The sequence below is a fragment of the Prionailurus viverrinus genome, chromosome E3 (assembly GCF_022837055.1).
Source record: "Prionailurus viverrinus isolate Anna chromosome E3, UM_Priviv_1.0, whole genome shotgun sequence".
Classification (NCBI taxonomy): Eukaryota; Metazoa; Chordata; class Mammalia; order Carnivora; family Felidae; genus Prionailurus; species Prionailurus viverrinus.
Window position 1 is genome coordinate 40675911 of NC_062576.1, and position 18359 is coordinate 40694269.

Sequence of the window (18359 nt, forward strand, 5' to 3'; positions counted from 1 at the left end):
CGTCTGGGAAGCGCTGCGCAGGGTCAGTGGTTCTGAAAAACATCAGTAAGGGCACACGACTAATCTGGGTTACGGCTTTGGAAAGTTCTGCCGGAAATCTTGTTGGCGTTACTTGATTCTAGGGCCCCGTGCCCGTGCGAGAGCACCTGGCTTGGCAGCGAGACCTCTCGAGGCTGTGGAGTAACCGAGGGGTCGGCATTCGTGAGCTAGAGGCTGAGGGACAGGTCCCTACGCGGGACAGCCTGTGCTTTCTGCTGCCTGAAACCGGCGCCCACAGCTTTCCCGGTGCCCAGCGGGGACGGCGGCCACCTCCGCGCACGGGCACACGTCTCGAGCAGAGGCTCAGTGTGCGTATCCGCTTCCCCGACCCGACAGCTAACGGTGTCCTTTGTCATTCAGCCAGGAGAAGCAGACGGGGAAGACCAGGGGGACCCGGGGCGCCACCGCGTCCCCCACCTGGTGGGCAGGAGACCCCTGCGAGACTTCGTCGGACTGGAGGGCTGTGATAAGCCCACTCAGGATGCCATGCTCGACTTCAGCTTCTTTGTCACCATCGGAGACATGGATGAAGCTTTGAAATGTATCAAGCTCATCAAAAGGTGAGGACTCTGCTCGCTGAGGTATGAGGGCACGTGTGCACCTCCGGGAGCCTCTCTGTAGGCCTCTGTCCCTTCTCGAGGTTCTGAGAAGCAGTAACTCTTCTGTGACTGTGTCACAGAGGATCTCCTGGTTTGTCACCCACGGAGGCAGGTGAATTAGGCAGCACACCAGGGCGTGGGCAAGCCCAGCTCCCCTCTGCTGGGCTCAGAGTCTCTTGGGCTGCTGTGTATTTGATTGATTTTTAAGTGGTCCGGGTACCTCCTAGTCAAAAGTTCTGCAGTCGCTAGATATTCGCAGTACCTGTTCCTCTGGGAATAATTGCTACTAAACAGGAAGGCATCGGTAACAGACACCTGAAACAGTACAGGGAAACACAGTTAAAATCGCTCTAAATTTAAAAAAAACATTTTTTTGGGGCGCCTGGGTGGCGCAGTCGGTTAAGCGCCCGACTTCAGCCAGGTCACGATCTCGCGGTCCGTGAGTTCGAGCCCCGCGTCGGGCTCTGGGCTGATGGCTCAGAGCCTGGAGCCTGTTTCCGATTCTGTGTCTCCCTCTCTCTCTGCCCCTCCCCCGTTCATGCTCTGTCTCTCTCTGTCCCAAAAATAAATAAACGTTGAAAAAAAAAAATTTAAAAAAAAAAAAACCAAACATTTTTTTTTTTTTTTTTTTTTTAAATTTTTTTTTTTCAACATTTATTTATTTTTGGGACAGAGAGAGACAGAGCATGAACGGGGGAGGGGCAGAGACAGAGGGAGACACAGAATCGGAAGCAGGCTCCAGGCTCTGAGCCATCAGCCCAGAGCCCGACGCGGGGCTCGAACTCACGGACCGCGAGATCGTGACCTGGCTGAAGTCGGACGCCTAACCGACTGCGCCACCCAGGCGCCCCCAAACATTTTTTTTAATGTTTATTTTTGAGAGAGACAGAGCATGAGCAGGGGAGGGGCAGAGAGAGAGAGAGAGAGAGAGAGAGAGAGAGAATATGAATCCCAAGCAGGCTCCAGACCTCGAGCTGTCAGTGCAGAGCCTGTTGCGGGGCTCGAACCCATGAACCCCGAGATCATGACCTGAGCCAAAGTCGGACGCTTTACCTACTAAGCCGCCCCAGGTGCCCCATGCTCTAAAATGTTTAATCAAAGGCTGTCTCCAAGCAGCCTCGTCTCCATTCCTGAGAGAATTCAGCAACTCTTCTCAAGAGCACTTACAGGCGTTCACATCCGAAGGGCAGGAAAATTATTACATGGTGAAAGTGAAGCGGGAACACAGAGATGAAAACTGAACCTGTCACCTAGAACAGCCCCTCGTTTGCAGTGATGGTACTTTTCAAACGAGCTCATGACTCCCAGTCCCTTGTCTTATTTCTAAAACTGTGGCCAAACCTTGTTTCTGGAGCAGGCCGTGTCCACACTGATCTCTCTACGAGAGGGCTCTTCACTTGACAGGTGAACCAGAGGGGCTGATGGCACAGCCCAGTCTTTCTCTGGCCTCCTTTCATTTACCATAAACACAATCACAACTACGTGGTTAGCTTTAATACTTTAATGTACCTTAGCATAGTCGTATGTGTGATATTATGAAATCGTACATCTTTTTTTATGTTATTTATTTTTGAGAGAGACAGAGTCAGTGAAGGAGTGGGGGGGACAGAGAGAGAGGGAGACACAGAATTCAAAGCAGGCTCCAGGGTCTGAGCTGTGAGCGCAGAGCCCGATGTGGGGCTCGAACTCACGGACCGTGAGATCATGACCTGAGCTGAAGTTGGACGCTCAACTGGCTGAGCCCCCCAGGCGCCCCTGAAATTGTACATCTTAACTGTTTCATTATTCTTTTAAAAATCTATTATTTTTAGCATGTGCTTGGGGGGTGTGGAAGGGTCCATTGTGGAAGGAAGCTCGGAGGGAGGAAGGTCAGACTTAAACGTTCCCATGAGTGTGCTGGGGTGGGACACAAATCTGCTTATTTCTACAGCATGTGATGAGTTTATTGTAAATGGTCAAGCTTTAGATGCTTTTCAGTCGTTCTCAATTGCATTATGATTTTTAAAGCACGAGCCGCACCGCACTGTTTGTCTCACTGAAGACAGGCTCCACACAGCTACCTCATGCTCACCAGAAGGTCGAAAGAGCGAGGCTTAACGTTTTTTAGTGGGAGGCGGCCTGGCTTGGGGGGAGGCGGCCTCATGTTGGGGGAGGCGGCCAGCGGGCCTCTGATCCGACCCTGGCTTGGTGTGCTACCCGCGGGCCCCAGTGTCAGCTTCCTGGGGATCACTGCCGCCAGGTGGCGCAGGGCCAAGCATTTCAGTGCACAGGAAGCGTCCAGGTGGGTGCGGTGGGCACTCTGTCCTGACAGATGTGGACAGGCATCCGGGGTTCTGGAGGGTGAGGGCCGGTGTTGAACCCCTCAAGTGCAACTCTTCAGTGTTTTCCGTTTGGCCTGGGGAGTAACAGCTGACTCACCTCCTCCCGATTTAGGACCAGTGTCGTTTGCAATCAGTGTCGTGTCACGAAGGCATCTGTAGACCACCCAGAATTTGGCTGAAGCTAGGTTGAAGGTTTTTATAGGGGGAAAAGCGTAAAGCGGTCTCTCTGAATTTTCTTAAATAAACGTTTCCCCCTCTTACCCTGCCAGTGGAGGATCTGTCTTACCACAGTGTTCGTCTGCAGGCCCTTGGTGGCGCAGGAGTGTAAGGGCCTGAGCGACCCACAGGTGTCTTCCCACCGGGCCTTTAAAAATGTTTCAAGCCTCCTCTTCCTGCCGGCCCACAAAATGCCACAAGGCCAGACCAAATTCTTTTCACCCGCGTGGCAGCGTGATGGATAAAACACGAGTTTTAGACAGTGGTGGGAAGTTTGCATTTTATTTTAACTTAGAAAAATAATCAGGAGCAAAACGGACATTACTGACACAGTCCTGTCATAAAACCGTAGCCATCTGGTTGTAAATTCTAAGTCACTCGAGGAAGATCACGGACCGTTCCGGAAAATCTTCCCGGGTAGTCTGCTTTACCAAAGTAAATGTGACCGAGGACCCACCCCTCAGCAGATAGAGAATAAATTAATCCTAGACCGAGGCGCAGAGTGAGCTGGCTGCCGTCCTTGCACCTGAGGAGCTGCTCTCCTCCTGGAACGTGCGGACAGTGAAGCCCAGTGGCGGGCGCATCAGGAGCGTGGCGCAGGCGGTATATAACCACGTAATATGCTTATGTGTAACGTAGTAAACGTAGCTGTGGGTCGTACATGTATATATGGGAAACCCTACGGATGGCCCGCACGGACAGCCCTGCGGCTTCTACGCTGTTTGGTTATAGTGGAGAAAGTCCTGAGCAGGTGTCCCCCAGCGGCCCTCAGCACGGTGACTCCACGTACTCGTTGTCCAGCCCTCGGCGGAACCGCGCGGTCAGGGAGCGGCTGATGACAATCACCCGGGGTGCGATGCAGTCCTCTCTCCTGTGAAGGATGTTCCAGATGAGCATGGCGGCTGCCAGGGTGGCCAGGAGGCAGGCACCAATGTTCAGGTAGCAAGACCAGGACAGGCTGGTGTACGGGCCGATTCTGTAGAACGTCACCAGCCCGATGACCAGGACGAAACCTGCAAGTGAGAGAGGAGAGTTCAGAAAGGCCCGTGTGGAGCCGGGGCAGGACCGGCCGCTCGGTCTGTAGAGCCCTGCGGACACGCAGCCCCTGCTCCCCCTGTGGGCCGTCGCCCCTTTGTGTGCCACGCTTCAGCGTGGAGCCGCTTTTCATCGGCCTCTGTGGGCCTTTATGACCTCTGGGGGGCCGTCTAATCCTGGCACGGAACAATTTCCGGGGGCCCCGCGAGAAAGCTGCCTGGTCCCGGCGCACTCTCCCTTTGGTCCAGCAGGGCCGGGCCATTTCCTCTGCGTGAGCTGCTCCCGGCTTGCAGAAATGCTCCATTCGAAAGTAAGGCGTCCCTTACTCTCCCAGTTTGTCGGCTCTTGCCTCAGGGAAACGCGGGTTTCGTGCCTGGGGCCTGCCGCCTAGGATGACAGGACACTGGTGTTTGGTAGAGTTCAGGGCTGAGTCCGGGCCGGGAGCCCCTACGGGCACGAAGGAGAGGCCCCGCCACTCCTTGTGTGGGTCTCCGACCCCTCAGCCAGGAGGCGCCGGATGAGGCCGCAAGGAGGCGTGATGCCGAGCCGGAGCCGTGGCCGGAGTGGCTGGCGTGGCTGGAGAGGGCAGGGAGGGCTGGGCAGAAGCAGGGGCCTGGGCGGCCCTCACCACACGTCTGCTGTGGCGACCTAGGGGAAGCCGTGTCTTGGAACCCAAAGCACCTGACGAGGACAGAGCTTCTTACAGTGATCCGGACGGAACCCTGGGCGCCTGCCGGACTCGCCCGTGTCCCCCGCCCTGGGCTCTGGCCAGGCCAGCCTCCCGCTGCGGTCCCTCCCCCGCCCTGTGCTGTGACATCCGTCCGTCTGTTCCTGTGGTCCCTCCGTCCCCCACAGCCTCCCCTGCTTTCCTCAGGAAACCAGACCCTGCACGACCCCCGTGGCCCCGGAGCTGAGCCGCAGTGGTGCCAGCTCACGGTTCTGGAAACTTACGGGGGCAGGGGTAGGGGGGAGCCAGCTTTCACAAGCAGCATGGTGTCATTATCGCGGCACCTTCCAGAAAGCATGAATTAAACATTGATCCACCCCAGTCATGTGCTAAACAATAGTGGCAGTGACTAATCTCTGATAATTCTCTGCAGTACTTAGGAGAGCTTTTTATACACAGAAAGCTTCTAGATACTTCCTTTCTGTTAAAAATAACTATTTCTCTTTGTCATGCACACTGACAGAAAGAATCTTCTGGCGTTTCTCTCTCCCGGTGAAGAGTGTATCCCTTGCTCGTCGTTCTGTGGCCCCAAGTTTTGTGTTGTCGGGGAAAGGAGTTCGAGTCTGTGTTTTGTGCCATGACAATGAAAACACTTGGTGTGTGCCCCTCAGTTCTCCGTGTCTTCGGGCATTTTCTGCCGGCGAAGGGAGCTCCTTGTGCACCATTCTCCACAAGGTCCGGCAGGATGGGGCAAGCAGGGAGCACCGGGAGAGCAGGCGAACGCGCAGGGTCGTGCCTGAGGTCACCCAGGAGGCACCGGGACGGGTGCGCCCACAGGGCAGGCGGGAGCCTTCTGTAGGGAGCCAGGCCGAGCAGAGGGCACGCCAGCGGGTGGGAAGGGGTTCACCCGAATGGCCGCCGCGGTCCAAGTCTGTGCCCGCCCGTCGCCGGCGTCTGGCGTCCTTGCGCTGCTTATAGGAATGTCTGTAAACCTCTGCTCTGCGGCCTGAGCCCCGGTTCTGCCGCATCATTTGTGGGGGTGGACAGCCCCTCCCCAGCTCCGCGGCTGACTGGGGTCGGCCGACAGCACTGAAGAGTAAGGACGGGTCTGTGAAGTCCGTCGCGAGACATTTCGGGACAGGCCGGTGCAGAGCTGGCCCTGAGCCGGAAGGATCCAGGCCCCCTAGCTCACCGACCCCGGAAGGGAGAAGGCGCCTGTCACTCAGATGCGGGTGCCGGGGCCGCCCGCCTTTGCCAGGCCTCGAGTCTCCGCCTCCGCCCTCTGTTAGGCTGCAGCCACGCTGGCCCCTTTTCACTCCTCCGGGAACCCGGGTTCCAGCCTCTCCGGGCCTTTGCTGGCTCAGCCGGCCCGTGCTGGCCCAGCCCTGGGGAGGAAGACTGCGCTCGGAGCTCAGCCCGGACGCCCGGCCTGTCCCCCACTGTCACCCCTGGGCTGGCGGGAGGCCTCCCGGAGGGCCTTCCAGGAATCACTTACGGAGTGAATTATTTGAGACAAACCAACTAGATCCCGTGGTGCGGAATTAAATGCGGCGTGGGCCTCTGGGAAGGAGGCGTGACAAAGAGCGACTTTATAGCACCCAAGCCCGTCAGAGGGACAGGGCCCTTTAGCCACGATTGCGTCTCTCAGCGTTGGAGCCACAGCGGGACGTGCCAGTTCCCGCTCTGCCCCCTCTGCCGGTTTCCACACGCGTGTGCTGTGCGGAGGCTTGACGCGTCCTCGGGGAGCCGAAGCGGCGCTCTTGTTGGGCTAACCAGGGAGGTGCGCCCTGGCCCAGCACGGTGAGGGCAGGTGGGGGAACGCTGCGCCGGGGAAGCAGGCACGAGCTGGCACAGACCCTCCCGGAGGGTGGCCACCTGTGGACGGGGCACCTCCAGGCACTGAAGACCCTGACTCACGGACCCGTCCCCGACGCGTGTGGGCGGAGCGGCCGCCGGCTTCCCACCCCCACCCAGCACCCACGCGCCGTCCGAGCCCCGAGTGGCGGGTGCCCCTCGGGCCCACGCTGGCCGGCCTCACGGGGTTACTGAAATGTATTGTTGCTTATTTTCTCAAGACGAGTGTCGCGTATTTCTGAAAGCAGGGTCGCCGTCTCCTGTTGCCGTCTGAGTCTGTTTCTTTCCCCCTCCCTGGGGCCATGCGGCCCACCCGATGCTCAGATTCTGGCATCACAGTGTGGAGCCGCCTCTGGTGACGAGTAATGTTTTTCATGTTAGAGATGAAGGAACGGGTGGGGGAGGACAGAGTAAGGAACAAGAATTCACAGGTGCACCAACGAGCTGCGCGTGGCGCCCACGTCCCGCAGTCATGGGTGACAGGTGGGAGCTCCGTGTCAACGTGGAGCCTGCTGGACGGAATCTTAGAGTCCAGCCAGCAGTAGGCGGCACCGGGCGAGTTTCGAGCACAGTCCGCGGTGCGTCTCCCCTCTCTGGCTTGGTTCAGAGGCTGCACCTTACTTGGCTCTTTTTTCTAGGAGAAGTGGCCGGGTTGGGGGGGGGAAATCTATAGTGAAAACCGGTTTAAAAATCTGCATTGAGATGACTCATCCTGTGTAAAGACCAGTTCAACTCAGAACACGTGTGGTCAGAGAAGAGCTTGACTCCCCATCATTAAAAAATGACTTTAGAAAAGCCTCTCCTCAAGCGGGAAGATGCAAAGAACCTGCCAGAACAGCGGTGCAAGCACAGAACCACGAGAAGTGCCCGAGCCACGCGGGGGGATGTTCTGTCCGGCGGCGTGAGGACACATGACCCCGTCTGGGTCCCCGGGGGCGGTACGAACCGCACAGACATGAGGACGTGCTGTGTGCCCTGTGTCGGCAGTGGAAAGGATGGGGCACATTAGGCACGTGGCCCTTCATGAAGTTCTCCTGTGGGGCTAGGGGCCCGGGTGTGGGAAGGAGCCCCAGCCCCGCCGGCCTCAAACCACGGGCTTCCCAGCTCTGGCACGTGGTGTGGAGACCCCCTGGGAGTGTCCTGGAGGCGGCTCTCCCAGGACTTGTCAGCGATGGTCACGTCTGTCCAGAAACACACAAAAGGGGCGAGTGTGAGCACAGCCTGAATTCTGCATGCGGAGTCAGTTCCATTCTCGCGAATCTGTTTCCAAAGCAAACAGCCGCTTCCTGTGAGCCGGCCACGCGGGCGCTGCGAATCACAGCTCGGCCTGCACGGCGTCCCTTTCCCCTCGCTTCCTTCCTGCCTGCTTCCGAGGGCTGCGGTGCCTGTCACAGGGCCTTCCTGTTGGAGTGACTGTCGAGCACACGCAGGTGGCGTAAGGAGAGACCATGCAGCTGAACCCTGAACCTTCACACAGCACGCCTGCCCCGTGGTGCCTGCGACATAGGTGTCGTGACGGCTTCCAGGGAGACCGTTCCCAGACAAAGAGTACATGGCCCGTCTCGGCACGGCCGCAGCTGGGATGTCCCAGCTTCTGTGAACAGCAGAGTGACGGGGTCCACACGCTCCTTCCTAGAGGGAGGGATTCTGGGAAAGGAAGAGCTGAAGGTTCGACGGGTCCGGTCACCTTTCCACGGAGCTGCAGCTCCCACGCGGCGCCTGGCATGCCAGGGCTGAGGGCGCCGAGGCCCCCAGAGGATGTGGAAGTGAGCGACAAACGCAGGATGCGGTTGGGGTGCAGACCAGCGCTGTGGAGGCAGGGGCCAAAGACAGAAGAGCACTCTGTCCAGACCAAGCCAAGCCCTGTTCTTCGTGAAAAACAAAAACTCAGATATTCCCATGAGAGGATCCCTGAGCCTACAAATGGCAGAATCCCCACCAGCTCACAAGCCGCCAGGACCGACGACATCAGCATTCTCACGGGCACGGGGTGCTCCGTGTGCATGTAAATTTTGCCATCCCAAGAAAAAAAAAATGCTGATTTCCAGAAGCAGAGAGAGGAAGCCAGAGACGCGGGGCCCAGGAGGTTCTGCCATGATTCTGCTCCCAGGGTCGTCCCGCTGGAGTTCCGGAGGCTTTGCGTCTGGAGGAGGAGCGGGCTGGTAAAGGTTGGCGTCCACTGGCCGGGCCACGTGTGCAGGGACCCTGCACTCTGTGCAGTGCCAAGGGACAGAGCATAAGCCTGTGAGCTCGGGGCTGCTCGTCAGCGGCCCAGAGGACGTGAGGAGTCACTGGACAGGGGTCCCGAGGACAGCCTGGTGCTGTCATGAAGGGGTTCAGCACAACGCAGAACACTGGCCTGCGCGAGTCGGTTGTTCATCTGTCCTCAAACTACAGCGTTTCGTGGTGGGATTGTGCTGTACGGAAAACCCTCGGTCTGAAAAAGCTGCAGGGCCTCTCGGATGACAGATGAGGAGGCTGGACTGAGATTCTACAGACGTGGAGATGAGGGGCCACTTAGGATCAAAGCTAATAAATCGTAAACCAGGAGTCACATCAAACGTTACAAAGTCGCGGACGCTTGAGACGGAGGAGAAGCCTTACACCACGGTCGATTTGTCACCAGTGGACCCAAAGCCAGGGAAGTGGGACGCCTGGACTACGGGCCCCGTGCTGGGACGTCACAGAGGGACTGGAGTTTTCCTCAGCGCCCCTGGGCGTCCCCGACACAGTGGGCCCAGCCCGGGTCGGCCGTCGGGGCCCTTGCCGCAGCGCGGGAGGACTTCCCGGTCTCCGGAGGGGCTGGGAGGTGCCGCACATGCTCTCCGGTGAGCAGTGGGGGTGAGGGAGGGGTGTGGAGGAGGGAACAGATGAGTGGCCTAGTCCTTGGGTCCCCCACCGCGTCATCAGGCAAGACAAGAAGCAGAGCCTGCTAGCCGAGGGCTCTGGGGACTGGGGCCTCACCCCCAGGAGAGCTCAATGCAGTTATTGCAGGGAGGCCAGCCGCGTGGGACCCCGACGCCAGCCTGAATGTGCACCTGCGGCCACGGTGCTCTGAGACCACTTCCACGACGACCAGCGAGTTGCCCTTCAAAGGTGCAGCTCGACTGAGGAACAGAGCCCTGAATAGCCGTGAGAGTGTCCCACCTGGAAATAATCCGCCTGGGGACAGATTTGGTTGGTTCCCGCACGGCAGCTGGAGCCCGGGGGCCACTGGCACCTCACAAGCCATAGGTGGGGTCAACTTAGGAAAGTTCGGAGCCACCAGCGTTCTGGCAAGGAGGAGACTCCCCTCCCCGGTGCTGGCTGCTCCGGCACGCACGCCAGGCTCCGTGGGGAGTCTTCGGCTGACCCAGGAGCCCTGACGACGCTGCCCTGTGGCATCCCCAGCAGACACGAGGTTGGAGGTCAGGGTAATCACAGTGGCAGGTGTGGCTGAGCCTGCACCTCGGGTCCCAGCTGCCCGAGAGCACAGGGTGAGGTGGCTCATCCAGGGCCTCGGAGCCTGGTGCAGCACCTCAACGCCCAGGAAAAGCCCCGGTATGCTCAGGAACCCTCCAGAGCAAAGGAGCCTCCCTGTGACGCGCCTGGCAGGCAGGCCGCCTGCCGAAGCCGCCCTCGACTGTCTTGCTCTGGGTGTCGCTTAGGTGTCTGATGCAGGGTCCGACGGCCACCTGCCTGCAGTCATCAGGCCAGGATGACCATGCGTTTCGTGCACACGAGCAGGGAGACCAGACACGGACAAGCGAGAGAATAAAGGACAGGGGAAGGGTCAGCAGAGCCAGCTGCCAGGAGCCTGTATGGGCACATGGCCATAGCAGGGGGCCGCCCATGGCGGCTGTTCACCCTGGGATGGGGTCCGCCAGGCCGCCACAGCCCCCATGGGAGCTGTTGTCACAGGGAGCACGTGGAGGCCACACGGGGATGTTAAACTTGTGGGCGGAGGTGGAATAAGGGACACAAAGCGTTTCCAACTCTAAAGCAAATTAGAATTACACGTGGAAAGTTCTACAAGGAGGCAGGAACCTCCCGTGTGGCAGCTGGAGCAGGTGTGAGGGACAGAGCAGCGGACAGGAAGGGAGTCTGGCCCCTGCACGCTCCAGCTCGCCCCGCCGCCCCGCGGACTCGCCTGCACCATCTCTCCCTTCTGCCCACCCTCTGGCCCCGGCACTGGGGACTGAAGGTTCACTTGCATAACAGGTACCAGCAGGCATTTCCCCTCCTGGGACAGGATATCCCGGCGCCCTTCAGTCTCTCCCTGACTGTTTAAAGCAGACCAGAGCACAGGAAAAAACCTAACTCTAAAATTAGCAGCGTGGTGGCAGAAAGGCACACGGCTGCATTCTGTACTGTTTGTCAATGAAACAAGTCTAAACACGGCCAAGTGCATTTCCTTTTTGGGCAAAACAGACCTGTGGGGGTGAGGGCAGGGCGCCACCAGGAGACGCCTGCAGGGGCAGGAGGGGCCCCAGCGCCCCTCGGCGCTCCTGGCTCTTCCCGGCGGCCTCCGCCTGTGTGATGGTCTGTGCGCGACGGCCCCACGGTCTGGAAACGCCCGGGAGAGAGAGCGCCTGCCCCACAGGCAGGACAGGCCGCGGGTGGCCTGGGCTGCCGCCAGGCAGCAGGGTTTACCTAACGGGGCCCCCGGGCTGCCTTTTCAAAACTATGTTATCTGGAAACAACACTGTATTGCTCTGAAGTGAGGGCTCGCAGGAAGTGAGCCGACCATTCGACGCCAAACCTGCCATTTCTCTCCCGTAATTCTAATAAAAGATGCCGTGGTCCGTTTGGGCTGCCACAGGGAGTTACTTCCAGGATCCAGATCTGTCCCTTTCTTTGCTAGGTTGTCACTGAATGTCTGTTCCTAATCTTCCACTTCCTTCTGGGAGGGGTGGAATTTCAGATAAGCTCCCTGTGGTAGGGGTGGGCAGTCTCCACGAGGCCAAGGACCCTGTTTCTGCCTTATGGCCCTAAGGTCAGCAGAGGGCAGAGGGGTAGTTTTCTGAACGGCCACCGTCCTTTGGGATGTCTGTGTTTCTACCCACAGCCATGGACGAGGCAAAGAGGCCGAGGTGATCAGACATCCCAGCCCACCTGCCTCTTTAATTCTCAAGACCAGCCTGCTGGGAGCAGACAGAGGGGCCGGTGGGCTGGCGGTTTGCCCCGACCCCCACGGATTGCGGGTGGCAGAGCCGGCGTGCATGCCCGGCACCCCTGCCCCAAGGCGACTCCTTCCTGGAAGCCGCCTGTTCGGCCCTCTGTGCTCCTAGGCCCTGTGGGTGACGGGGCCGTGGGGAAGTGACCGGCCCAGGACCACCCGCCTTCTATGAAAAGGCGCAGGAAGGCCTGTTTCCAATTCCCGATTCCCACCCGGGTCACTCGCAGCGTGTGAATTCCTGCCAGTCGGTCAGCTTCCCTCTCCAGAAAGATAAGGGCCGGGGGCCATTATTCCCGGAATGATTCACTTCAGACTTCCTGCCGTTTCTTTCGCCGGGTTTGTTGGAACTGTACCTTCAACTTTGGGGCCTGCTGCAATTCTCTGCTGGCAGGAGAGGCAAGCGGGTCAGCCGATAACGTCCCCACACCCTGGCCACGCCGTCCCCGCTTCGGACCGCGATCGTGCTTTCCCTAGCAGGCAACAGGGGACCTGAACTGCCCCCAGGTCTCGGTGATCAGGAAAACTGAGCTGGCGGCCAGAGCCGAGGGCACACCAGCAGAGAAGCCCCTCTCCTCACCAGGGTCACCTGGACAGCTTCCGTGGCTACCTGCGTGGAACCTCCCAGAAGAGTCGCACTCCTCATTCACGACTCCCACCACCCCTCTCAGCTTTTCAGGACCACGGGCGTGTCCGCACCCTCCCTGTCCTGCTACCCCCAACAGCCGCCCCTAAGGCCTCGCCACTCTGCGGCCTCCCGGCCCGCTCCCGTGGCAGCACGGGCGGTGGGCGTGGGTGCCAGGACACGGCGCGTATGCTCGGACACTGGTGTCCTCTCTGCTTTTTGCTGCTCACGAAAAAGGGCCTGTAGCTGAGCCAGGCCGGAACCACGAGCTTGCCCAGACCTCCCCGCTAGCACAATGTGAGCGGGGAAGGCAGAGGCGTGGGCTCAGGTGGGGGCTCTCACCCTGCCTGTGCCAGGCTGCTGCACTGTTGTGGGAGGACCGTGAGCCCAGACCACCAGCCACACCGGCTGCATGGTCCCAGACTGTGGGAAGCAGAGCAGGTCACTCTAGAGCCTCAGCAGCCGGTGTTAAAATGGAAAAAGGCAGGAGCTCAGGAGTGAACAGAAATACCCATCTGGATGCTTCCTGTGTCTTCACTTCCCCATGCGCGTTTTTGTGTCATTTCCACCCCAGCGACGGGCCAGAGGGTGACCCACATGGGTTGTGGTGACAGGAGAAGGCCACAGTGGGCCCAGCAGCCCCCACGAGCTGAGGGTGCAGTCGCTCTGCCTGCCCGGGGCCCGAGGCTACTTACTCGCCAGCTGGAACGCGGCGGCCATGGCCTCCTCCCAGCACTGTGAATCGGGCGACATCAGGGGCAGGCCCGTCAGACCCAGGACGAAGGTGAGCTGGCCCGCAGCAAGTGCTGCCGTGGCCACCAGGTTGCAGGCGCGCATCATGTCAAACTGCACTGTGAGAACGACAGGGGGAGACAGGTGGTCAGCTCAGGTCGGGACTCCACGTGTGCCCGGAGCCCCGCAGCCCTCTCTCCCTGGCTCCTAGCTCTCCACTCCCCTCGTGCCCCAGGCCCGGGAGCCAGACGCACGGGGGATGCACCACAGACAGGGTCAGGGCTGCGGTGCTGCCTCGAGAGGCCCGTGGAGAGACCTCCCCACGTGCCGGGCAGCAGAGTGCCGGCCTGCAAGAGTGCGCCCGTCGTGAAGCCGGACCCCTACCGCACGGAGCCCCCGCCACGAGAGCAGAGGACCGGCCCCATCGGGCCCCAGCCCACGGTGGTATCTGTGACTCGCCCACGGGTGGGCAGGCGGCCTTCAAATTTCGCAGCCGAGGAGCCCAGAGGGAACAGGGCCGCTCCTGCCCACTGTGTGTCCAGCGGCTTCCTCCTTGCCATTGTCCCTGAGCGCAGACCCGGGCAGCGCTGTAGCAGTCAGGGTGGCCCTGCGGGCAGAGAGGCTTCTGAAAGGAGAGGAGGAGGGAGGGGCCGCGGGAGGATGACAGTCCCCATGGCTGAACACCTTCCGGAGCCGGCAGCTGCCTTTGACCTGGCTTGCTGTGTAGATGAGCTGTGTAGACGGTGAGCATGGCCGGTTATGCCCTCCCACAGGGAAGACACCGCTCTCTTGCCCTGTGGGCTGACAGCTCACACACCGTGTGTTTCAAAGTCGCCTGGAAAAAGTCCCTGCGGTTGCTAGAAGGCCTGACGCCCCTCTGACCCAGTAAACGGCAGGGGTGCCAGAGGCCGGACCCGGCGAGTGGGAACTCCTGGTGCAGAGGGAGGCACCGGCACCGGCAGCGGCACCGGCACCCGCGCTTCCTCGCCTGCTCCCTGGGCTGCGAGCCAGGCTTCAGGCCAATTTGCTCGAACCTTCCTGGCTGCCCACACAGTCTTCGGGGCACAACCCAAGTCGCGGCCAGCCTGACCAGTGGCCACACGTGCGTGCAGGAGACCAGACGGGCCCTGCTGTGCGGACGGAACGGGCTCCAGGCGGGTCCTTCCCGTGCACTGGAAGACTGGCCGGCCTCCCTTCCCGTGGAGGCCCCGCTCTTCGTATGCTCTCTGGGGGGGTCTTCCCGCTCTGTGTTCTTTGCTGTTACTTGTACTGATACGTGACCACACACAAGTTTCTTCCACGCTAAAAGGCGGTCGAACACGGGAGGTGGGGGTGACCTCCGAGACGAGGGGCGGTAAACACGGTGGGCACTAACAGCCCAGGACAGCGGGCACTCCGGTTCAGAGCCAGACCCGGGGGAGGTAAGGCTGGAGGTGCACAGAGGAGAGTGGCCTGCGTGGCCCCGGGAGCCAGGGCCCTGCCCTCCCGCTCGCCCACCCCCAGCTCTCTGTCCCAGTGCACTGCCCGCGGCCCCGCATGCCGCCCCCACCCCCTCAGCCTCTGCCCCCATGGACGTGAGGATGTAGGCCAGAGGGTACAGCACCGACTGCCCGAGCCCACTCCCCTGACCAGCCGCGGGGGACCTGCCCGGCAGGCATCCGCCACGCCCGGGGTACGTGACCTCGTGCATAGCCTGGGCAGCGGCACCCAGCAGAACTGTGACATGAGGGACTGAGGCCGGGCAGTGTGATGTGCACAGTTGCGCCTGGGGCCCCGGAGCCGTACACGTTTACCCGTGCCGCGCCTCGCTTCAGAAAAAGGCTAGGGTGCTGGACGGAATGCCTGGAATCCGGAGCTGTGAAACATGCGCAGAGAGCCACGCTGCCGGGGACTTGGGTTGTGAGGTCTCCGTGGGAGCTAGGGGAGGACCTCGGGGACGCTGCGTCCCCACATCGCCTCACGGGGACGAAAGCCACCTGAGCAATGGTCCTGGAGGACAGGACCCCGTGTACATGGGGGGCTAGCCCTGGAGTCCCCGACCCGACACACTTGGGACACCCTGCAGCGGGGTCCCCTGACCCGTCATGGCGGGTGGTCCCTTGCCGTGCTCACTCCGTGAGCGCAGAGTGGCTCTTACCGGGCCACGCAGGGGCCCCCAGAGCAGAGCGGACGAGCGTGTCCGCCATCGCCCCACCTGCCTCAACGTCTGAAGTCTCTCGGGCCCCGAGAAGGGAGCTCAGAGCAGATTGAGTCCGGCCTGACGCCACACACGCCTGCCTGTCGCGGACGGAGACGACCGCGGAGCCTGCAGGTGTTCAGGGCTGAGCTGGCAGGTGCTGGCGGAGCGCCGCTGCTCCCTCCTGCGCCCAGCGGAGCCGCACGCCGGGTGCTGGTGTGACTGGTGGCGGGCGCAGGCCGGGAGATGAGGTGCCAGAGCCCCCGAAGGAGCGCCGGGCAGCGCGCAGTCCGCCCGGTCGCCGCTCCTGCTGCCCTGCGCTCGCGCCCTGGGGCAGGTGAGAAGCGTGTCAGCAGCTCAGTCTCCCTCACGAGAAGCTTCCATGGCCTTTCCCTCGTTTGTGGCGAATATTTGACACTCGTGTCGGTTAAGGATTAGCTCCACAGATGCCGTACCCGTGGGAGGATGTCCTAGAAGTCTTACGAGTTGCTGATCAGGTTGTCGGGGGATGCAGGCGGCTGGCCGGGTGGGAAGGGGGTCTGGAGGCAGAGCACGTCCCAACCCGTGAATCCTCCTCCTGGCCTCGGCAAGGGGACAGAGGGTCTGGACGCCCAGGGCAGGCACCAGCTGGAGCTTGAGGCCCGGGCAGGGGCTGGGTGATGTGGGCTGCCTCTGGGCCAGGGGTGCTCTGTGGGCCAGGACAACCTCAGAACCCAAGAGGCCTGCTCTCCGCCAGCCAGTCTCCTGGCACCCAAGTTCAACTGCACGGAGTTTTGAGAGCTTGCGGAAAAGTTTGAAATTCCTGCTTGTGGCAGAGGGGGAGGGGCTGACAGGCACAGCCCCCCCCCCCCGCCAGAAGACCCCCAGACCCAGAGGAAGGGGCTCTGAGCCGAAAAACTGGGGTGGCCTCCCCACAGGGACCTTGGTGGAGCACGTGCCTCTTGCAGCCTCTGTCTCTGCCTGTGGAATGGGACCCCACCCCCACCCCGGCCCCTGAGCCGGGCAGGGCCCCCGGCACGTGGCAGGTGGGGGTAGTCACCGATGAGGACTCTGGGGACACCCTCCGAGAGCAGTTACAAAACCCCCACCGAAGCCTCACGTTCTCTAAAGGACCAGCTCGAGTTCGGTCTCCTGCTGATCTTGGAGTTAGACCCTCAGCAGCAGCTTTACAGGGTCCACTCCGGAAGACCTCTGCTTGTCAGCCACTGTGACCACATAGGTGACACATTAGGTGACAAGTGTCTTACACCTGTGAGCCCTTTGCTCCCCTACCCTCAAACCTGACCCCACGGTCAAAGTCCTGTTCCCACCTTCCAGAGTGGTGAACAGACCGGCCGCGGGCCACCAGCTGGGGCGGGGACAAACCGGTGAGGGGCTCTGCTCTCCAGAGCCACTGTCCTGAGCCCCTTCCCTGCCTCCAGGCTGGTCCCCTCCCAGAGGTCCTGTCTGCCATCTGACCCGAGTCGCTGCCTGAACGACTCTGTCAGTCCGTGGAATGAAGTCAGAACTCAGCCGTGTTTTTAAGCTTCTTGCTTATTTCACTCACTAACAATCTGTATTTTCCATCAAGGAAAGTGTATTTTCCTTGATTTCGTTAATGTATCTGCCCCATAGCTTTACATAAAGGCAGAGAAACGCCCCATGCTCTCCCAAGAATTCCACCCAAAAGGAGCCAGAGTCAGGTCTGGCTCAGCAGAACTGTGGCTGGGGCTCCCCTGGAGGGTGGGTGCAGAGCTCGGGGTTTGCCCGGGTCCCCATCACCAGACGCGCGCCCCATGCCCACGACGTGCCCCGACCGTTCTAAAGGAGACGGAGAAGTCGGCAGACTTACGTTTGACGGTGCCTCGAGCCTCCTGGAAGCCTGCCGCCTCGGAGCCCCAGCCCAGGGCCTCACAGTCTCTGGCGTCCGCCGGCCCCGGCCGGGCCCCGGGGCTTGGCCCTCCCCGGGTCCCATCTGCCAGCCAGCAGGACTTCCACAGCCCCACGCTCCGCCTGCGCCCGTCCTCCAGCGTCTGGTACACCCAGTTGGGGGTGAAGGCCGCCGCGTTGTTGAGGACAAGAGAGACCAGGGCCACCAGCACCGCTGTGGCCACCAGTTTCTGAACAGTCATCGCTGACTGCCGGTGCCGTCCGCTTGTCCTGGAGAAAGTCCCAGCCCCGGTCAGTCGCTGTGGCCAGGGAGAGCCGAGACCAGCTAGGGGCTGCTAGAGGACATCACCGCTCATTCTCAGAGGCGTCTGGAAGGCCCATGTGACAGGTGCCGGTGAGCCCACCTGGGCCCGTCCTTACCCTCCCTCCTGCACCTGGAGCAGGGCCAGGCCCCAGCTGCAGCCAGCCTCTCCGCCCATCCCGGGGAGGGATCCGGGGCGCCAGCAACAGTCCAGAGTGGTGCGTGCGCCGTCTTCCTGAGAAGCTAGGCCTCTCCTCCCCGTGAGCCACCGGAGAGGCGGGCGGCGACGTGGGGGTATGTCCCGCCTGGCTCCCTAGAACCAGCTCCTCGGAGCAAACCCAGCAGCCGGGCTCCGAGCGGGGCCGGTTCAGCTGTGCCGGAGCGCTTCAGCCTCTGGCTGCCCGAGCCCCTGCCCTGTGCCTCCGCCACGGAACAGCCGGTCCTGGAAGGCAGAGGGCCTGCTGCGGGGAAGCGCCTGTGCGTCTGTGTGTGTGCGGCGCGCGCGTGTGTCCCCCCCCCTCGGCAGAGAGGAAATGGTTGTTTTTGAGGCTGTTTTTTGTGAGCTGGATGGAGGGCGTAGCCAACTGCAACAAAGAGCGGCAAGGCTGCTGCAACCAGACGCCGACAGGACACGTTTCCTGAGAGGAGAGCGGGGGGCTTCTGAAGCCCTGCTCCGGGGCCCTCCTCCCCTGCCCTCCCGGAGCAGGCCCATGGTCACGCCAGCCTCGCACTCGGGCACCACGAAGCAGCCACGGCGGCAGATAACCGCC

At 61.0% G+C, this 18359-nt stretch overlaps 2 protein-coding genes across 8 annotated transcripts in view; one reads left to right on the forward strand and one right to left on the reverse strand.

The window, feature by feature from the left end:
- IFT140 (intraflagellar transport 140) overlaps positions 1-18359 on the forward strand; it is a 76702-nt gene that overhangs the window by 41677 nt on the left and 16666 nt on the right. For all 7 annotated transcript variants that reach the window (XM_047837547.1, XM_047837544.1, XM_047837546.1 and 4 more), the window contains one exon: positions 400-599. In XM_047837547.1, coding sequence (XP_047693503.1) covers positions 400-599 — 200 coding nt within the window. The remainder of the gene's footprint in view (positions 1-399; positions 600-18359) is intronic.
- Positions 3429-18228, reverse strand: TMEM204 (transmembrane protein 204). The gene is made up of 3 exons (XM_047837553.1): positions 17251-18228; positions 13207-13362; positions 3429-4188 (listed from the first exon to the last, which is right to left on the reverse strand). The coding sequence occupies exons 1-3, from the start codon at positions 17528-17530 to the stop codon at positions 3944-3946; spliced, it is 681 nt and encodes a 226-aa protein (XP_047693509.1). The 5' UTR covers positions 17531-18228; the 3' UTR covers positions 3429-3943.

Excerpts from the sequence above, each read along its gene's own strand:
- TMEM204 (XM_047837553.1), bottom strand. The coding sequence starts at position 17,530 with ATGACTGTTCAGAAACTGGTGGCCACAGCGGTGCTGGTGGCCCTGGTC. Across the intron at positions 13,363-17,250 it reads GGCTCGAGGCACCGTCAAAC|TGCAGTTTGACATGATGCGC; the intron begins GTAAGTCTGCCG and ends TCGTTCTCACAG. Across the intron at positions 4,189-13,206 it reads CGCCGCGTTCCAGCTGGCGA|GTTTCGTCCTGGTCATCGGG; the intron begins GTAAGTAGCCTC and ends TCTCACTTGCAG.